The sequence below is a fragment of the Oryza brachyantha genome, chromosome 9 (genome assembly GCF_000231095.2).
Source record: "Oryza brachyantha chromosome 9, ObraRS2, whole genome shotgun sequence".
NCBI classification, from domain to species: Eukaryota; Viridiplantae; Streptophyta; class Magnoliopsida; order Poales; family Poaceae; genus Oryza; species Oryza brachyantha.
The window spans coordinates 7089515-7111683 of record NC_023171.2 but is presented as its reverse complement, the minus strand read 5'-3'; the positions used below and the strand labels follow the sequence as shown (position 1 = coordinate 7111683).

Genomic DNA, 22169 nt, shown 5'->3' with positions numbered 1-22169 from the left:
AATCAATAGATGAATCTAGGCATAACTAAAAGGTCTTACAATATGAAATGGAAGCAGTTGTATGGATCGCCACGTTCTTAACGTTCATTCCACTAGTTCTCTCTTTGTCGGTCGCCGGGGAGCCTATGTCAACAACCATCTGAAATAGCACTAGATGGCCACCCTGATCTGCACCCCTCATCTTTTTCGCTTATTTATTCTTATAAGTAAAATTTGAATTTTTAACTTTAAACTTGAAGCTGATTTTAGAACATGTGGTCCTTGCTGGTTAATTAACAGCTCCTTTAGATCTTGAGTTATCCAATCTATAGTCGATCCTGGACATTCGATCTACATCTAGCAGGATCAATCCCAGCATGCACGTCAGTAATGCCACCTCTCTCCCTCCCAAGAGCTGATTCTCGGGTGTCATAATCCTTCTTTTCTTAATTACTAAAAAAATACCTAAGTGATGTAATGATTTTCTGCACGTGAGTGCTAGAAAAATTAAAAAGAAATTAAAGCCCGAATCAATTGACAACTTATTCCAGTGAATCATAAAGAAAATTATTGCTGTACGTTTTGAATCTTCTGACCTGCTGCAGAAGGAAATGTCATATCACCTACACAGGAATTCCGTAGTACATTAATTGCAAAGTAAAAATAGGTAAATCTTTAGTTTAGTGGTATTCATCCTAAATCTAACCACGTGTTAATGGGAAATCGAACAAAATATAGTGGAAAAGCATAGCACATTCAATACTTTATTATGGTTACTTATTGCTCAAAAACGAAAGCAAATTAATCGATCACAGTCCATACACGAGCATACACACACACATGAGTACTCTTCATACAGAACCATCACAAATGCAGCAAAACACAGGAATAGCTACAGCTTCACCTTGCTGATGGACCAAAAGTAGAAGTGGAAACCGTGGTATCGCTCGGTGTCCCTACGCCTCCCTGAAAACCACCATCGACACAAGCTTCCTCCAGTGCAAGGCTCTCCTTCAACTGCATGACCACGGCAGACATCCTAGGTCTTTGAGTAGCGATATCAGCAGTGCACAACAATGCTACGTCCACTACCTTCCAACATTATAGGCACCTCTGAGTGGTGCATCAACAACCAAGCTAATGATGCCTGCTTCAATCTTCTTTTTCACACGCTGAACGATGTGGCCTAGTCCAGGTAGCATGCGAGACTCACCGATGTGGCCTAGTCCAAGTAGCATGGGAGACTCACCGGTGATTATCTCTAGCGGAACAACACCAAAGCTACAGATGTTACTATTATCAGTGAGCCTGCCAATATAGTAGTACCTACAAAACACTTATGTTTAAAAAACCTGAATGCCGCATTAAGTGATTAAGATGAAAATTTTCCACACAACTCAACACCATCTTATCAGTTTTATAGCTCCAACTCGGTAAAAATAGCTAGTTTAAAAGTTTATAAGCCAGATAATGGGTATTGGATGAAAAGCAAGTTTAGAAATGTAAAGTGTGCACATAATTATACGTGTACTCGGGGTCCATGTAACCTGCTGCTAATCCAGCTAGACTAACTAAGATAAGTCTTGCAAAGTCCAAAATCTGCTATTTTTGCTTGTAAATTTTGACCTAAGAGTATGTTTTGGGTCTTCACATCCTGATAAATTATCGGCAGACTGCAACTTTATCCAGATAATCCAGACCTACATTTACCACAACAGACCCAAAAAATTTTAGTTAGAAGTGTGCTGGACATGTATCAAGAAAGCATGTTGTGTTTGACAATGTTGTAATAAGATAAAAGTGGTTTTTCATTACTTTTAATATATTATTAGAAGTATTGTTTAATGTGTATCAAATTATTCAAATTACTTGTCTATAAATTTGTCGATGCTACTGTTTGTGTAACTATTGTGATTAAAATATCAACTTCATGTTCTAGGACATTATATTAAAAAGGATATCTCACAAGCATATATTTTTGTTAGAGCATACCTTGTGCAGCTTCAACCGCCACACGAACACATGTTCTCCGATTCAAAGTTTCACGTACACTATTATTACCTTAAGGTGTGTTTGGTTCCTTGGGTAAATACTGGCATGCAAGTGCCATCGAGCCTGCCTAGCTCGGATGGCCCTGTTTTGCATGTGAAATCTGAAATTGTTTGGTTGTTGTACACACAGAGGCAGGTCATTTAAAGAAGGTGTTTAGTTCCCTGCACTGGATAACAAAAACTAGGCTTTGAGCCAATAGACTATTGTCACATCATGGCTTTCTTTCTCACTTGGGTCAGGCTTACAGGGAACGAGATGGAAACACGTTTCTCCATGGCCAGGCCCGTCCTTAACTTTTGCATCAATCGAGACATGCCCATGATCCATCTCAGGCAACCAAACAACCATAGGCTGCATGCGTCAGGCGTGGATGAAGATGCATACGGCTTACCAAACACACCCCTTAATGTATGCACAGACTGACAATTAGAACTGAAATAACATAACACATGCCAATTTTCAACAAATTGTACCTATCAGTGCCATAGATTGAAATAAAAATGTGCAACTGTTATATTACACAGCAAGGTAAGCTGTTATTATATAGAAAAATAAATATCATTAGAAAGTTATTCTCAGGTTCAAATAATGTAAAGATGGTATTCCTCGACAAAGGACAAGATTAGCCTTCAAAACAAATCATAGACAAGGGTTAAGTTTGCAATCAGCAAACCTCTCAGATGATAGAGAGTGCCTTGAGACATGTATTCATAAACCAATGCTAAATGATCCTTCTCCCAGCAGTAACCAACCAAAGAAACTAGATTCCTGTACTGCACCTTTGTCCAGCTTTGAACCTGTGAAAAGGAACAGAAAAGATACCTTTGTCAAGCTTTGAACCTGTGAAAAGGAACACAAAAGAGAGTAAAACTCATAGTTTGCACTTAGTGATCTGATTGTGAGTGCGACCAAGTTTGTGCAAAAAATTACAATTTTCCTCAACAAACAAAACAAAACATATGAGCTACATTTATGTTTTAAGTAAAGACAACTTTGGGTGCCAAAATCTCCTTCAATAATTCCAGGTGAACTCAGTACCTCTGCAAAAAAATCATCAAGCCCGTGAAACGTTGATTCAGAACGCATCTTGACAGCAACCTCGGTACCATCTTCCAAACAACCATAGTACACGAGTCCAAAACCTCCTTGTCCAATGAAATGTTCAAATTTATTATTTAACCTATCGAGCTCCTTATATGTAAATCGGGGATTCTCAACATTTTGTAGGACATCCCCATGAATTTTTCTACTTGCTAGAGTAGTCTCAAGTTCTGGTTCTCTGGGAGGAACATCTGCAGAAACTGATTCCAACAAATACCAGTTATAAACAAATATGAAATATAATTAATCAACATAAAATATATAATATAGACGCTGATAATCAATAAATTAAAAAAATTAACAAGAGCAGAGCATACTCACTGTTACGCTTTCTTGACTGTCTCCAGGTCAAATAATCAAATATGCGAAAACAAGAAGAACAATTGCCAATTTGCCATCACTGGAACCACTACAGAAATAGCTAAGATAGCTGCTCTGTTTCCTTTGCTTTTTTGTTTTTTGTGGAGATGGATTTATATCATTTGTTTCTGTGTTGCACGTGTCTCCATCGGAATCAAAGCTGAAATCACATAACACAATCAGTTCACCTTTGGTGGTAAAAGGAATCACCAATGGTCACTAGCCCAAAGTTCAATTGAAAAGTAACATTATGAATTTTGGATGCATAACAGAAAGAAAAACATTGATAACGCTCAAACCTAAAAAGGAAGGTCCCTGTATTATTATTTCTACAGAGGGAGTCCGGAGTTGGTCCAATCAGTTGGTTGCCTGACAAATTCCTGTGGTTAAATGCAATTTATATGTTAGTAATGTGCCTTTCTTTGTAGGCAAGAAAATATTTTTAGGCGACTATGGTTTTCTTAGGGTGTGTTTGGATGAGAGGTTTTGGGTGGATAGGATATGGCGGCCCATTTTTTTTATAGGTGTTTGGTTGGTGGGCGGGAGTCGGATAGGATGCCCGGGGAGGAATATTCCCCCAGATGCCGGATGGAGGAATCCGGCCGATTTGGTCGGATTTGGCCGCCCGAGCGAGCAGGCGAGCGGGCGAGGGGGCGAGCTGGCCGGCGGCGAGCCGGCGACGAGCGAGCGACGAGCTGACCGGCGACAACGACGACGAGCACGGCGACGAGCTGGCCGCCGACGACGATGACGACGGCAACGAGCGGGCGACGAGCGCAGCGACGACGACGACGGCGACGGCGGTGATGAGCGCACCAGCGACGACGAGCACGCCAACGGCCGGGGGGAGGCGGTGACGGCGAAGAGCGCGCCAGCGGCCAGGGATAGGAGGCGACGGCGGCGGCTGGGGGAGGAGGCGCGACGCGGCGGCCGGCGGGAGAAGGCGACGGCCGGCGGGAGAAGGAGGCGACGGCGGCGGCCGGGGGGAGGAGGAGGCAGCGGCGGCCCAGATCCAGCCTTTTTTTTTCCTTTTTTTTTTCTTTTTTTTCTTTTTTCTATGTATATTTATAACGGAGACAGTGAATTGTTGGAAATTTTATGTTTTGTATTGTGTATTAATTTGATGGGTGTTATACTCACCTACAAATTCATCGTACTCCCTCTAACCAAACAAAAGTCGGGATCACCAAATCCATCTTCATCCCTACAACCAAAAAAAAACTGGATCACTATATTCGCTCAACCAAACAAAAAACTGGATCACCATATCCAACAAAATATGGATCGTCATATCCCATCCAGCCTTAACCATGAACCAAACACACCCTTATTAACCAATAACATAACCATGCATTGTTACAGGTCCATACAACTAACCATGGACTGTACAGTCCCATAGAGAAAAGAAACAATCCATATAAAAGCAGTCCCATAGAGAAAAAAAACAGTTTTCTTAAAGAAACCATTTGATTTTTTTCTGGTTTTTTTAAAGTAATGGGTTTTGTGTGACTTGGGATGGGAGGAGGATGGATGACTTCGCTTTTAAGTAGTCGAGACAATATGCAACTGAATTTATTGAAATACAAACCTCAAAGGGAGGGCAAGCTTCTTCTATCAGAACACAGCCAGGTTACCCAGGTACCAACCGATTTAAAAATGTTGTAAGGTGAATCTCATGTATATGCTCTTTTCTTGAAAATCTAAATGGAATAAAGGATAAGAAGAGCTCAAATTTACCAAGCAGTAGCATGATTTATGACAACGTAAACTCAACCATTCGTCTAGGTTATGTTATAGAAAGCTAAATATAGATCATTTTGTCGAAAAAGTTATTTTCAGGCAGGCCGACAAAACAAGGGTACTAAATTTATTAAGAAACACAGATCCAAATACAGATTACAGCAACAATGTTGCTGAAGAAAAGCAGGCAGCTGCAGGCCATATAGGTATAGGACTAAAAAGAATTGTGGAATTAAAAAGATTCACAATCTAATATGCATCTTTCCAAAATAAAATCAAACATTGTGTATACGTACAAAGATTTTAGTGCCGTGAACAATGTGAAATTATTAAATATGGCCCCATGTAAGTTGCTGTTGGAGAGCTCCCTGCATTCAAGTTTTCAAATGATCCAACATAAGGCAAAAGGCACCGATTTTACGTTATGATAAAAGTATAGGCATTATATTTTGAATCATGCTTACAAAGATATTATAATGTTACCACTTGCATCGCTGCATTTCACGCCGTCCCCGGCTGCAGGAAATCATGGATCGCTCGTCTACTTCTTTTTTATTCCATACTCGAGTTTAATTGACATGACGATATCAACTAGCATACAAAGTAAAACTAAGTTTCAGGAGATTGATTAAAATTGCAAAAACACAGATCTATGAATGAAAATTTAAGTTTCACGAGAATAATTGGTTAAAATTGCAAAAACACAGATCCATGAACGAAAAAATAAACACAAAACCTGGACATTTCACCTCAGACAGCAGTGAGATAACCTTAATGTTTGCTGTTTCCCTTGACCAAGTTGGAAAAAAAAATGCAAGCGGACGTGAGGCCCAGTAACAAGCGAGCTAACCTTCACAGCCATTTCATCGAACACCTGAAGCGCAGCGCTGGGAGGACACACGCCGCAGGGCTGACAGCGGTTCCGGGAGATGCCACGAAGGAACTTACGAAGACGCGTCAGTGAAATGTGCATGGTTGGCGCTGTTCAAACCACGGCGCACAGCGAAGGGGATCGCCGTGACCCGCCGCATGCCGGTGAACTGTCGCTTTCCCGGCATGGTGTTCTCTGTTCGTTTACTAGGGTTTTGTGCATACTGGGATTCATGGGTGACTTGGGTTAAAACGTGGGACTTAATCCGTCGGCCTTAAAATATAAATATTTCTAATAATTTTAATGAAAAAATTAGAAATGTGAAATTAAATTAGACTAGTTGAAATGGAGAAGTAGATGGAGAAATTAAATGAGAGAAGCTTCATGAGTCAAACAAAGTAGGTAAAGGAACTTGTTAAGTTATTTGAATGGAAGAAATATGCATGCTATTGTTGACAAGTGTGATCCTTTATAGGCTTATTATCAGCCTTACGACCGAAATAGTGGCTAGCTAGCATGATTCAATGCAATCTGGCCTCTAGGTTTGCTGCTGAATTGTATTGAATTCATAGATCATGCATCTTTGTGAATAATTGGTTTCTTTAAGATTCTTTTTTTTTCACATATCAATAGGATACGTGCAAACACTTTGTCACTAAAATCTTACCAAAAGTACATCTAGGAGGGCAGACTCATGCTCTGGTCCCGGGAAAATTTACTACTTTTAGGTTTGTTAATTATCCAAATACCACTCATTTACGCTTAATAATTTGTTATTGGAGAGAGAGGTTATTTCTTAACTTTTTGCCTACGTGACGAGCCACCGTGACATGCCTGTCTAGAAAGCGACGCGAACCCCACCCGTCAGCCCCTCCCCTCTCCTTCTCCACCTCCGGCCAGCGACGGCGGCGCCGGGGGCAGTGGGAGGCGGGCGACGGGCTCGGCGGTCAGGGTGGCCCAGATCGACGGCGCGACGGCCGGCGGAGCTCGTGGTCGCGCGGCAGCCGGCGGCGAGCTCTCAGCGGCAGCGCGGCGGCTGGCGGAGATCTTCGGCGGCGAGCTCTCACGGGCAGCGCGTCGTCGACGGCGGTCAAGCCGCGGCTTGGAGGCGCCTCCCGCCCGGGCTGGCTGCCGCGCCGCGGATGGGGACGGCATCGGCGATGGTTGCTGCTGGTAAGCCGGGTACGGCGCCGCGTATCCCCCCGGCTGCGGCGCACCGTAGTAGCCGCCGTTGCCCACCTGCGGGTCCTGCCCATAGCCATGCCCACCGCCCCACGGCTGCGTCGGCTGCTGCGGGAACGACCGCGAGTTCCTGGAGTGGCCGCTCCCCTCCCGCGAGCTCCTCGACTTCCCTCCTTCCATCTCATCCAGATCCCGCGCAGAACAAAAAAAAGAGAACCGAATCCAATCGATCAACCAAAGCACCCAACCGGAGGTGGAGAAGAAGGAGAGGGTTGGGGCTGACGGGTGGGGTCCGTATCGCTTTCCACACGGGCATGCCACGGTGGCTCGCCACGTAGGGCAAAAATGGCAAAAAGTTAAAGAAATAACCTATCTCCAATGACAAATTATTAAGCGCATACCTAAGAGGGGTATTTGGACAATTGATAAACCTAAAAGTGGTAAATAGTTAAATTTTCCTCTGGTCGTTGGTCCTAGGACTTGGTCCATTTCTAGATCTGCCCATGCCTATCCGTGTGATATGTGTTAGTATTACTACCTCCGTCCTTAAATATTTGACGCCGTTGACTTTTTTATACACGTTTAACTCTTCGTCTTATTCAAATTTTTTTATCAAATATGTAAAGCTATATATGTGTATAAAAGTATATTTAACAATAAATACAATGATATAGAGATAATTAATAATTATATAATTTTTTTAATAAGACGAAGAGTCAAACATATATAAAAAAGTCAACGATATCAAACATTTAGGGACGGATGGAGTATAATTAATTCGACCAAAGAAAAGAGGATTATCGGTCAGTCAAGCAGTATGCAAACCAAAGGAAGCCCAAGGATGTAATCACCGTGGCAGCGCCATAGCTCCTTGTAACAATCATGCCCTTACAACGTCCTAACTCATGCCCAATTAAGACTAGATTGTTTTGTATTTCGTCGGCCTGAAACTTGTGAGTTCCTAGACAACTTAGACCGCGTGGGCTTTTCTTTTAAACTGGAGGACGAACTCAGACAAGCGTGATCAACTCTAAGTGGGAGGATATAAACAAGTATGCACAGCTGAACAAGTGTAATTAAACAGTAGACCGAAAGAAAAACATGGAAGGGACAATGGAGTAGTAATAATTAGATAGAACATAGAATGCTCACAGTCTGCTGGGGATGTCATTGGATTGGCACTGGGGATGAGAGTGTACATCTCGCATGCGTTGAGCATCGGTGGCAGCTTGGACGCAGAGGTGGGGTGCAAGGGTGATGGCGAACACGCCGTCGCTGGGCGTGTACCAGTCGGTGTTGCCCACGCCCCACGGTGTCGACGGACAGGTAAGGCGGGCTGTACAGCAACGGCTTGCCGCCGTCGGCCGTCGCTTACGGCGGCGTTGAACTGCCGGAGCTGGCTGCTCTGGAAGTCGGCGAAGTGCGCGAAAACCATGAACTTGGTCGTCGTCTTGCCTTGATCTGTGATCCTGATTGCCGTGCTGTTGCTCGCCGCCTCCACGGCGGTCTGCATGACGGGTGAGGGCACGGCGTACTGGGAGCTCTGCTCTACAGCCGATGCCGTGGAAATGTTTTTCCACTTCGAGGTAGAGTCAGACCGCATGTACTGCCACCAGTATCGATCAGATGGATCGTCGGGATACCTGTTTATATATGCAAAATTTTGATAGATTAGTCACAGAGTAAGCTTCACAAACTATGATAGGGCTATATCTAGGACCGGCTGAGAGCAGGAGGGACGACTGGCTAGGCCCCTTGCCAGGAGAAGACCTAGCCAAATTTATATTCACTATTACTCAAACGTTTGATTTTTTTTCTTCTGTTAAGCATGCGTGCAATGCATTGGAGACTGAGGAGAGGGCGTGTATGAGATTTTTGACTTGCGTGCATGTCTATAACTAGATTTGATTGATTGAATTAAAATTTTCAAACATTTGATCACTAAGCTGACCCATTTATATTTATATGTTTAAGTGGTTTGATTTTTGCATCTATTATTTGTTAAAAAATAGATGATCAATCAGCGTACTATATAAATGATGATAATTTATTGGTTAAGGTTAAAGCTCTTTGATTTACTTGTTGGTTTTTTTACCGTAGCAAAAATTGGAATTTTGAAACTTAATATTATAATTGATTTTAAGTTGTCCTTATTGTAGTTTTCTTTCAGCTTAAATCGCTAAGAACACAGATGAAAAAAGTTTTAATCTTGTTGATTCACATCATTCTTTTCATTCATTTTCTTTTTTATTTTTCAATTTAGTGTAAATATTATTTATCAAAATTTAGAATTGAGACTACATTGCAAGTAAAATCTTAGGAGTTAATACTTGGTTTATCATGTTACTGATGTTTATTTTTGTCACTTTAGAGGATAAGCAATTATATAATGTATATTACAAGTAAAAAAATATTTAGCCTAAAGGGTTTATGGCACCTAGTTCGCCTAGGAACTTCGAAATTATAGAATAAGCCCGGAAGCCACATTATCACTGAGCTATAGGTTTATCAAATAATTTATTACAAAACTAACATTATTTTAATAAAATTTACTGAAAAGCAAAAACACATGGATGTAATGAACATGGATCTTATAAGGTACTCTGGCGACCGCCGCCACCGCTCCCCCTTCACGTCGCTCTCGTCCGCCTCTCCCTCTCGCTTCCGCTCTCGCTGCCATCATCGCCGTTGTCGTCCACCGCCGGTGAGCCTGCTCTCCCCTTCCTCCTCCCTCCCTCTCCCTCGGTGCTCAACGCCTTCTCCTCATCTCCTTGCCCGCTCCTTCTCCCCTACTTCGGCCTTCCGCCGCTCGCTGCCTCCTAGCCGCTCCCCGGTCGCCGCTCTTGCATCACCGCCACCACCCCCTCCTCCCCTACTTCGGCCTTCCACCGCTCGCTGCCTCCTAGCCGCTCCCCGGTCGCCGCTCTTGCATCACCGCCACCACCCCCTCTTGGATCATCACCGCGCCGCCGCTGTGCGAAGCCGCCGTTTTGCCACCCCCCGCGCGTGCTCGCCGTTGCCGCAGCCGAGCGCTGCCACTCGCCGTCGTGACACCACTAGCCGCCTACCGCCGTGTGGCATCAGTCTGCATCACTGCCGCCATAGCTGAGCCGCCATGCTGCCGCCGCTACCCATGTGCCGGCGCCGGTTGCTGCCGCCGGTCGCCGTCACTCATGCCGCTGCTGCTCATCGCCGAGGCCGAGCTCCCCTCCCTCTCCTCTTCGTTGCCTCGCTGACCGGTGGGGCCTGCTCGTCAGCAAGCCCCCCCCCACCAGCAGCAAGGGCCTACTGTCAGCCTCTTGCTCTCTCCGGCCATGGGGCCCACGCATCAGCACTCCTCTCTCTCCCTCCTCCGTTCTCTATCCCTGACACCTAGGGCCAACGCTGTCAGGGGCTGTCCTCTCTCTCCTCCCCCCTGTCACTGACCAGTGGGTCTAGCCTATCAGCCAGGCTCTCTCTCTCCTCACTGACGTCATTCCTCCAATTTATTGCATAATTAAATCATTAGGGTTTTTCGGTTAGCTTTGGAAACACATTTGAACTTCTAAAATTCATATCTAATTCATTCGGCCTCCGTTTTAGTCCATTCAAATTTCATTAAATCTAGAAAAATGCCAAGAATCCATTAAAAATAGTTTCTTTCTTTGTTTCAGTAGTTTTATAGAATGTTTTTGCTTGTTTTGCTTTGTTTGTCATAGGTTTTGACCCCGTCGAAGCGCCGGTTCTCTTCGAGATCGTTACCGAAGTTCCTCGTGCGTCAGAGTAAGGTAAGTGGCACCCCATCCTTGAACATATTGATCCAACAATTGCAAAATCCCGTTTTACATTCAAATATGTATTATTTTATCTAAATTTAATTTATTTATTTATGTATTGGGCAATTACCATTATATATCCGTTGATTCCCGTTTATTATTCTTGTTACCCAGGGTTAATTTGACTACAATTAGGGTTAGTCAATGCTTATCCTGGCTTAGTTCAACTAGTTCACATGTTATTGTTTAATTATTTATAAACTTTGACAGACCTTTAATGGTTGTGATCATGATTAATTACCTAGTGAGGGTTAATGCCAACTAAAATATTGCTTATGGTGGGTTGTGGGTGTATGATTTTGAGAGTCGTGCCCATGGCAATTGACGATTGGTTCTCAGGAAACCCTAGGAGTCTTACATGTACTAACCACAAGCCAGCGTGGGCAACAATGGGATTTGAAGTGTAGCTTCGAACTATTCGTCGTACCTAGTCTAGGGTGAGCGTGATGGAGTATGAATGGACCGTGCGATGGCCTATGTTGCTTCCAGATTCGCCTAGGCACAAGAGGGGGCTGTCCAACTTGGTGTAAAGGAGGGGGCAAAACCTGTAGTGTGGTGCGATTGAATAGGAAGGGTTATGTGATGGGTCCTATCACAATTTCCTTTCTGTGGTATCGTGGTGATACACCGGCGCACATTAATATGCAGTGGGACTGTGTCTTGTGAGTAAAGTTGTACACCTCTGATCAGAGTAAAACTATTTGAATAGTCGTGCCCTAGTTATGGGACGAACTGACAGATTCACTAGGATTAGTTGAACCTTTAATAACCTAATGAATATGAAACTGGTTTGATCCTGCTGCAATGTTGTGTAACATTGGATACTGGTTCGGGTCTGTCGCAATGTAGTGTAACATTGGGCATAGGGTTGACCCTGTCGCAATGTGGTGCAATGTTGGATAGTGGTTTGGGCCTGTTGCAATGTTATGTAACGTTGGACAGTAGATGATTATTTTAAATGTTTACTTTACTTTTTATTCATTCTATTTTATCTACTATTTTGCTAAATATTGTCGCTTTGTGCAAATTAACCTTAGTCTATCCTTGTTACCAATTGCATTCATTTATCCTACTTTCGGGGGTGTTACTTATTGAGTATTATGGTTTGTACTCAGCTATGCTTAATTTTTTCCCACCAGAGTAAGTACCAGAGCTTGAGTCAGAAGGTGCTAGTTCAGAATGGTGGAGTAAAGGTTTATCTGCCATTGAGAATGCCTATGGTGTGGAGCCGTCTTTGTCCGCTGAAGATTAGATGAGTTTAGTTTTGTTTCTTTTTCGCTGCATTTCGATAGATAATTTTTTTATTTGTTTTTAAGTCGTAGAACTGTGTATTTGATTTGTCATAGTGTGTACTCAGGCTGATTACTAGACCGAGAATTAATACATGCTATTGTTTAGAAATTGGTGTAAACTTCTAGGCGTGACAATATGGTGTTTCTGTAAAATAGTTTGGAAGGGATCTCAAGAGTGCCTCTCTATAAGAGTGGTAAATAGTTAAAAAGTCATTGACAAAACACTGTAGATCTATTCATGGAGGAACGAGATCTACAGGGCGTCCTAATTGCCCTAGTCAACAACAAGAATGGGAAAAAGAGCCCTACCACTGTCGTCCTTACAGCTGACTAGATTTTTGGTGGGCCACATAGGCTATGGCAATGCGAGGTACATGATAGATCTTGGGGTGGTGGGCTGGTGGCAGTGGTACATGAACTCTGTCTAGGTCGCCCTTAGGGAATAAACCGTTAGTCTTTAGGATGTGCTTGGTTACTGAACTGGGTGAGATGGGTTGGAACTATTCTTGATTTGTAGAATGTGTTGATTTTATTTTTCTTGAACCATTTTTTTAGTTGGAGGAATGAGATAGGATGAAGTGAACCTATCACTTGTTTGGTTCGAAAGATGGACGTGTGTTGGATGGATGTGATTACCTCTTCACAATGAATTGGTGAGGTTATTTCCCATATCCAAAATAAATATTGAGTACTAGATTAATATATGAATAAATTAAAGTAATTAAATATATAGTTATATAAGTAATATATTTTAAATAAATTTAATAAATAAAATAGAATTTCACAATTAATAAGTGGACTGGACATTTCACCATTAACGCCACAACTAATACGTGGAATTACACGTATCATTTCACTCGTAAATAGAGACACAAATGACGGGATGGTTGATTCCTTCGTTGATCTGTTTGGTGTTGTGGCTCTGTAGATATCTTGATCAGACCCGGTGGATCGAGCAGGCCATGTCGTGGCTGCCGTTGTTCCCCTAGTATATATATCAATGTCTCTGACAGACGGCAAGTAAGAGAATCTTGCCACGATGATCAGGACTTTTGTTTAGGTTCTCCTTTGTAGCAAAGACCATGTTTGTAGAACTTTCGGTTAGAGCACATACTATGATTTGAATCGCCACCCTTAGAACTGCTTTTACATGTAGTAAAATTAGTAAATCTTAGTATCTGTGTTGAGCTAGGCCACGTTCTTGCCCCATGTAAATTAACTTATTTGTCTCGTTTTCCGTGCACACGTTTTCCGAACTGCTAAACGGTATATCTTTTAAAAAAAATTTTATAGGAAAGTTATTTTAAAAATTTATATTAATCTATTTTATATTTTTTTAATAATTTATAGTTAATTAATCATATACGTTTTCCGTGCTACACATAAGTTAACTAAGCCCCCGTTGGCAGAACGCGGCCTTAGTTCTTTTAGTGGCGATCTACGCTTCAGGTCTTCGCAACTGATTGAACTCACACCATTCGTGATATCACAGCTGCTTTAGTCTTTGTATTTAAAAGTTAAAACTTGTCTATGTTGTGCTCATAGGACTTGCATAGAATTTACGTTCTATAACAATTTAACAGTATGTCAAGAAATTTATAGAAATAGAATATCAGTGGCTATTGAGAACTTAGGCTCCCATTTTATTTTTATTTGCATCACACACACACTAAGGAAATGCAGCCCATTCAGTACCATTGGGATGGGAAGAAGGATGCATATTGTGCGCGCGCACTGCTAGAGGGGCTTACAAACTCATAGAAATGAGTCTTTATTCTTGCTCGCATAGAAAAACAAACCAATCCATCACAGTCCATAAAAGAGCATATATACATAAAAGAACATATATACATAATTATTCTTCATAATTATTCTTCATGAGCCAAATAGTTTCTAAAAAACACCTGTGGCAAACCAACAGTGAGGCAGCAATGAGTGTCTGCTGCTAGCTTCATCTTGCTAATGGACCAAAATTGTCTGAGGAAACTGTGCTATCACTTGTTCCCGTGGTTCCACTAAAAATATTGTCCAAACGAGTTTCCTCCAAGGCTAGGCTCTCCTTTAGTTGTGCTAACACAGCAGCCATTGTTGGTCGTTGAGCACCAATATCAGTAGTGCACAACAATGCAATATCCAGAACCTTCCACATTGAATTGACTTCGTAGGCACCCCCAAGACGTGCATCGGCAATCAAGCTAATGTTACCAGCTGTGATCTTATTTTTTACACGTTGAATGATATGCCCTAGTCCTGGAAGTATAGGAGATTCACCTGTTGCTATCTCCAATAGAACAATACCAAAGCTATAAACATCACTACTCTCGGTGAGCCTTGAAGTATAGAAGTACCTAAAATATGACTAATGTTAGTCGAACTAAATGGGCCCATTATGTGATTACAATTGCTAAGTGTTCATATAATGCCATTCTATCAATTTGTTTAATAAAAACCACCTTATCAGTATTAATTTCTTAATTTAGCAAACTCATATGCTTAAAATGTAAATTAAGCCAGATATTGTATTCGACCAAAAGTAAGTTAAGAAATGTAATGCACACAAAATATACATACTCAGGATCCATGTAACCTGCCGTCCCAGCTGGAGTGATTGATATATGAGTTTGTGTCTCACTAAGATAAGACTTAGAAAGTCCAAAATCCGCTAGTTTAGCTTGTAAGTTTTGACTTAATAGAATGTTACTGGACTTTACATCCCGGTGAATAATTGGCAAACTGCAACCTCTATGTAGATAATCCAGGCCTACATATCACATTATATACATAGAACGTTATATAGTGAGAAGAGAAGTATGCATGCTTGCATGCATGTTGAAGATGTATCTAGTAAACATGTCATGTTTTACACTGTCGTCATAATATACATGTTTCATTGTTATTTTATAAAACTATAGTTTCTTATCAAAAGTATTACTTGTATCGGCATACTTTCATCAACAAAATTATAATTTATGTAAATATGTTGTCTAAGTATTAGAATACACACTGTACCTACAACCGGTAAAAAAATGATATATATCACTAGTGTGTGCTGTATTGTTGCTGCATACCTTGTCCAGCTTCGATTACAACTCGGACACGTGTTCTCCAATTTAAGCCTTCACCAGCATGTTTGTTACCTTGATATGTGCAAAGTGATAGTTAGAATAGAACCATGTAAGGCATGCCAATTTTCAAAATTTATTTATATCACTACAATAGGTGGAACTTAGAAATATGCAACTATTTCCTACAAAAGTTTTTTTTAGATACATAAATATCATTTGAATATCCAAGATGTACAAGAGTAGAGACAGTGAGATAATATCCCTTCATCAGAGGAAACACTAGCCTTGAAAACAAAGGTCAAGCGTTAAGTTTGCATTTGGCAAACCTCTCAGATGATCATTGAGACTGCCTTGAGCCATGTACTCATAAACAAGCGCTAAATGATCCTTCTCTGAACAGTAACCAACCAAAGAAACTAGATTCCTATGATGCACCTTTGTCAAACTTTGAACCTATGAAATGGAACATATAAAAAGAGTAAATATCATAATTTTTACTATGAGTGTGACTATGTTTAACAACAAAAAAGGATCCCTTTCATTTCAACAATTAAAGGAAATAGCATCATTGACAAACATTCACATTATGTAAAGCATGATTTTGGATGCTCAGATTTCTTAAGCTTTTAGGTGAATCCGTTACCTCGGCGAAAAATTCATCAAGCCCATGAGCTGATGAATCTGAACGCATCTTAACTGCAACCTCAGTACCATCCTCTAAACGACCATAGTAGACAGGTCCAAAACCTCCTTGTCCAATAAACTGTTTTAAATTATTAGTTAACTTCTCAATCTCTTTGTACGTGAATTGGCGATTGTCAACTTTTGGAAGGGCATCTACATGATTGTTTGTACTTGCTAACACATTCTCGTCTGCTGGCTCTCTAGAAGGGTCACCTGAAGAAATTGGTTGCCACAAATACATGTTATATGTAAGAAATATCAAAGATACTATATCATCATTAAAGAAATCTTATAAATTAATACAAATCAAAACAAATTAACAAGAGAAGAGCGTACGCACGTTTCAATTTTCTTTTGTCTCTCCAAATCATATACGCAAGAACAAGCACAGCAATTGCCATCAAAGGAACCACTACCAAAATAACTAAGATGATTGCCATTTTTGATTTGTTTCTTGTCGGAGATGGTTCGATAATTTTCTTACACATATCTCCATCAGAATCAAAACTAAAATCACATAAGACAGGTCAGTTTAGTGTTTACTTTGGTGTAAAAGCAGTACTTAGAATTAAGTGGTCACCAGCCCCAATCTCAAAAAAGTAATATTCTGAAATTCGGATACATAATAGAGAAACTGAAAATAAGACCCGAACCTGAAAATAAATGACCCTGTATTGTTTTTATGGAGGGAGTCTGGAATGGGTCCGTTCAGTAGGTTGCATGATAAATTCCTGTTTTACATGAAATTTTGATTTCAGTAAATTTTAAGCAGCCATATTTTGGTAAGTGAAAAACTGTAAATTTGGCAGAGAACCAGGTACCAAACCAACTTATAATGATGCAAGGCAAAAATCTGACATCATACACAAGTACAATGTTATGTATATGTACTTATTTAAAACTCTACAGGTGACAAAACTTCTATGAAAAGCATGATTAATTTATGGAATGCATCACATCACCCAATTATTGGACTTTTTATTTGAACCGTGTTAGGAGAGCTGCCTTTTTAAATAATAGGGAAAATAATAATTAGAAAAGGTAGCTAGTTTAATTAAAAAATAATTACTTCATCAATTTAATAGTAGACATATCATTATGGGTCAAGGTCAAAACCCGTACAGGTTTGACGGACCGTGTATACCATAGTTCAGATTTTAGTCAAAAGGCTTGTACCAGACATGACCTAGACATTAAAAAGTGAGACTCCAAACAACATCGATCAAATATACCTCTGTCTGAAATAAAATTAATCGCTATCTCTGAATACATACAAATATTCAAGTGCGGTGAGCAATGTAAAGTTATTGGATATCACCCCGTGCAAGTTGCTGTAGGACAGATCCCTGCATGTAAGTTTTAAAATGATCCAACGTAAGGCCAGCTAGGCATTAATTTCATAGCATATTACTAGTAAATGCAACAATTTTCCAACAATACTCACAAAGATATGATCCTTGCAGTGTTGTTGCCACTCACATTGCCGCATTTCACGCCGTCCCATGAAAATTGTGTTGGGAAACACGGATCGCCCATCCAGTTCTTCTTTATCCCATACTCGATTTTAATTGCCATGATGGTATTGACTAGCAGGGCCAAAGAAGAAGTTTCAGTATAGCATTGTGTTATGTATAATAGATCAAGAGACAGGATTTAACGTGAAAAAAAACCCTCCAAGGTAGAGAGGAAAAAATTACGAGAGACAAATCCATTAATAACGGTATATGTTTACATGTACAAGCTGACTTACATTTATAGGTATTGTATAGGACTAAAACAAGTATTGTAGTGGACTAGGGCTAGTACGTATTATACTTTGTATTCTTCTGTTATAATCATTATCTTATAGTGTTTATTGCCGGTTCACGCTCGTGGTATTTTCTACAAGGATTTTTACGTTAGATTTGTGTCTCGGTTATGCCTCTATTTTCCTAACACAATGATTAAAAGTTCACCAAATAGCAGGCCCAAGAAAAACAATGAGCACAAAAAATTGACAAGTTTACTCATATAACAACGGCAATGATTCGAAGGAGATATGAATCAGAGAGTGGACTCTGTGACAATGATTCTCTTACACAGTTTCTTGATTGGTAACATTGGTCACAAACATATGTTATTTTTTAAAAACAATAAATTTCTTGATATAACGGAGTAATCAACTCAAGGACATAACAAAAAGTACGCATAAGTCTAAACATTAAATAGCAGAAGACGAAGACGGGAATAAGTACAGAAACATTAAATAGCAGAAGAAGACGAAGAATGCTTACAATCTATGGGGAATGTCATGGGGTTGCCTTGGGAGATGACGGTGTAGAGCTCAAACGCGTTGAGCATCGGCGGCGGCATGGAATCAGAGGTGGCCGTCAGAGTCATTTGGAACACACCGTCGGCGGCCTTGTACGTGAAGCTGCTGTGCAGGGTGTCAGTGGCAAGGTACGGCGGGCTCACCTGGTACGAACCCTGCTTGTTGAAGGAGACGCTGAACTGCCGGCGCCGGCTGTTCTGGAAGTCGGCGAAGTGGAGGAACGCCTTGTACTCCATGGCTGCGCGGTGCGGCCTCGCAATGACGAGCGCTAGCGGCGCTGGCACCGGCGTGCCAGGGCTACCAACTTCGCCGCTGATCGTCGTATTGGGTTGGAAGGCCTTCCCAACTGACGAGCTGCCGTCGACGACGGCCGCCTCGACGGCGGTCTGCATAATGGCCAAGGGCAAGGCGTAGGTAGCGCTCTGCTGGATGGTCGATGCAGTGAAAAGGGTATTCCAGGTTGGGCTAGACTGCATCAACCACCATCGCCGGTCATATTTGTCCAAAGGGTACCTAATTAACAATGTAAAAAGATGTAAAACAAGATCACCCTAAACTAAATATATATAATTAATTAATTCTTTCATATAACTTCAATATTCAAGGTAGCTAGCTATTATCTGATCGTAAAACTATAGATTTAACATATATATATATCATAAGGGGAATGCTCTGGTGCATTTTACTGGCAGTATTATACTGCCAGTAGAACTAATCTCATCCATCGATTTTAAAGGTTATTTTTATACTTTATTAATTATTTGATTTGTATTTGTTAACTATTTGATCTTGTACTTGTAATATTATATTAGTCCACTCTGCATCGTCCAGCTTTCTTCGGCCAATCTGCATCGTCCACCCATTCTCTACTATGCGGAGCGGCGACAGACTCCTCTTCCTCGGCCCATTATGTAATTTAGAATTACTATAAAAGGGTCGATATTGCCCCCCTCAAATTTCTACTATACGGATAGTATAATTTAATTATAATAGTCTGATAAAAATAGATCAACGGTGTGAATTAAATTCTACTGCATGTAAAATGCACCGAAGTTAGCCCCGTGTCATAAACCACTCAGGTGTTGCATGTCTAGTTTTTTCTTACATGCATGGCCTGTTATTTACTGCTATTGATTCTAGCTAATTAAGATGGAGCATTAGCAGTTCTCTAAATGAAAACCTCTTTCGGAACACAGAAATCTCACATGCGGCAATTCGTTTCCTCCAAAGTTCTTGTCAAATTCCTCCATTATACACAAATGGTTTTTCTAAAGTGCACCAAAGTTAATATGAACCACATTCATTGTACATAGATCCAACGATTGATAATATTGTCAGCTCGTGTGGGGTAACAGTCATTTATTGTCAAATTTAAATATTGCCATCAATTGCATTGTCATGAGGAAAGAGAATATCTTTCCTTGTTTAAATAGTACTATTGATTAAAAATTGTAATACTTTTTTGCTAGTAAAAACTCCAAATATGTAATAAGTGGAATAAATAATATTTTCCCTACAAGGCTATAAACTTTATCAATAGTTAGGATATCCTATTCAAAAAAAATAATTTACACAGTTAATTTTATTTTGATTCTTTTTCAAAAGTAAACAGTCACCAAACACGGTCATAGCTGTTTTTTCTTCAAAAACAACAAAATTTATGATGAATTTTAAGATAAGTTTGAATCCTTTGGAGCTTCCTCTATTTTAGCAATATGTAAAAATGAATTTGTTAGTTTGATTGGCATGTAGACCCATGTGTGTTTATTCGGCCATGCACGACAATTTAATGTCGTGCTCAATCATTTAAAAAAATACCAAATTTAACGGTTAAGATTAGCCAAGAGCTCAAAGTAAAACTGCTCAAATTAAGTAAACGGGATCTGATCAACGACGATGTTGGAGAAGTTTGTCAGTGATGGACAGGAGTATATGAGGCGGGTGATACGGGAATCTTTCATCGTACGGTCCTAATGCCAAAACTTGATGGGTTTTTTTTTTCGCAAAGGATCTTTTTCTGTGTGTGATTTTCATAGAAAATGGACTAGACTAAATAATTGGATCATTTGGGTGCGTGTCTAGGCAGTTTGCACGTAGACAAATATACACATATACATACCGTGAAATAGTAATGTTTGAGCCCATGTTGATCCGTTCTACCAATGTGATGGACTGGTTGGCCATGACTGCCGGGTAGAGCTCGCCGCTGAGCGCCCTCAGCTCCAACGCGTTCACGAACGGCGTGCCGCGGCCGGTGTTGACGAGGCACACCGGCGCCCAGCTCGCCCACGCCACAAACAGCGCCTCGTAGAACCCGTCCGTGGGGTTGCTGCTCACGGTGACCCAGTAGTTGGCCCCGAGGTGCACGTCGAACTGCACCGCCGCCGACGCGCTGCCCCTGCCGTCGTAGTCGCCGTAGATGGACACCAGCCGGAGCAGGTACTTGGCCCCGGCAACGGTGGGGAGCGAGTAGCAGTTCCGCACGCCGGAGGGGAAGCTCCTGAGCGTCCTGTAAGGGCGTGGCCACGGGCCCTCTTCCTTGGCCGACATCCGGCGGTTCTCGCCGGTGTCGACGTAGGGGCCGTCGGAGACGTAGATGATGCCGGTGTCGTCGGCCTTGTAGCCGCTGAAGTTGGCCTCCAGGCCACAGTCGATGCTCAGAAAGCCAGCTGCATGCGCACGTGAGATCGAACCATGCATAAACACCATTACTATCTGAATTTTGATTATAGACAAGCGAAAATCCTATCTCAGAGAGTAGTTAATTGAAGCAGCGACGAAATTAATTAACCTTCTTGGCCGACGACGCTATGAATGGCTGTGACTAACATGAATACAACAGACAGGAGCAACGGCGCCATTGACACCAGCCGAACCCTTTGCAATGACTATTAGGCAATTATATATACATGTACTGCCTGGTTGCTTCTTGGGGAAAATTAAGTATCTACGTGCATATATGTGCATGCTTACGTACGCGTCTTAATATATACTAGCAATATACCCATGCTAACGCTACTGTCTAATTTACAATTTAATAGTGTAAAAAAGATATTAAAGATTCATTCTAATGCAATCATATATAAACCATATTCGAATTTGTTGGTCTATCAAGCATTTGTTTATTTGATTATTTAAACAGACTTTGATAAAATAGCAGCAAACCGTCAGTTAACCGTGACTATTATAACTTTGCATAATTAATTATAGATTGTACCATATTATAATAAATTAAGAGTTTTCAAGTTTAAACAGTAATTATAGCAACTGTAATTACTAATTTCAGAATCACTACAATATCAACAAATAACAAGGATAATTGATACACTAATTTCAGAAACACTACAATACAAAGTTCATATATTGCAAGGATAATTTTAATTAAATAATTTATTCATATTATCTGATATTAACATAAAATTTGAAGTCTATAAAACTAAACTTAATGTAAACTACTTCATACAAACATGAGTTACATCACATAAATTCCCGTATAAATCAAAATTTATACATGAAAATTTACTAACGTTGTATATATCAAAAGTATAAAACAACCGTGTAACTCTCGAGTTTAAATTTATTATGAGTTTAATAAGGATAGTTTTTTCGTGTCTTTATATATTACATGGAAAGATATTTAATTAAATATTAAGTGATCATCTAATTCATAGAAAATATTTATTGCATGAGTTCTTTGTCGTTTAAAAAAATAAATTG

The 22169-nt window shown here is 40.7% G+C and overlaps 1 protein-coding gene and 1 pseudogene across 1 annotated transcript; both read right to left on the bottom strand.

Moving 5' to 3' along the window:
- Positions 1 to 762: 762 nt before the first annotated feature.
- Positions 763 to 10388, bottom strand: LOC102699531 (annotated as a pseudogene).
- Positions 10389 to 14343: 3955 nt separating this feature from the next.
- On the bottom strand, positions 14344 to 21161 carry LOC102723081 (receptor-like protein kinase At3g21340). Its single transcript, XM_040527574.1, has 12 exons — positions 20572 to 21161; positions 18808 to 18965; positions 18415 to 18720; positions 17586 to 17727; positions 17416 to 17487; positions 16795 to 16872; positions 16482 to 16648; positions 16101 to 16354; positions 15784 to 15910; positions 15461 to 15529; positions 14964 to 15153; positions 14344 to 14740 (listed from the first exon to the last, which is right to left on the bottom strand). The coding sequence occupies exons 1-12, from the start codon at positions 21159 to 21161 to the stop codon at positions 14344 to 14346; spliced, it is 2550 nt and encodes an 849-aa protein (XP_040383508.1).
- Positions 21162 to 22169: the final 1008 nt, after the last annotated feature.

What these genes read in the sequence shown, in the direction of transcription:
- LOC102723081 (XM_040527574.1), bottom strand. Translation starts at nt 21,161, where the DNA reads ATGGTGTTTATGCATGGTTCGATCTCACGTGCGCATGCAGCTGGCTTT. An exon ending in ACAGGGTCATTTATTTTCAG is followed by an intron (nt 16,649 to 16,794) that starts GTTCGGGTCTTA and finishes ATGTGATTTTAG; the next exon opens with TTTTGATTCTGATGGAGATA. An exon ending in TTGATGAATTTTTCGCCGAG is followed by an intron (nt 15,911 to 16,100) that starts GTAACGGATTCA and finishes TCCATTTCATAG; the next exon opens with GTTCAAAGTTTGACAAAGGT.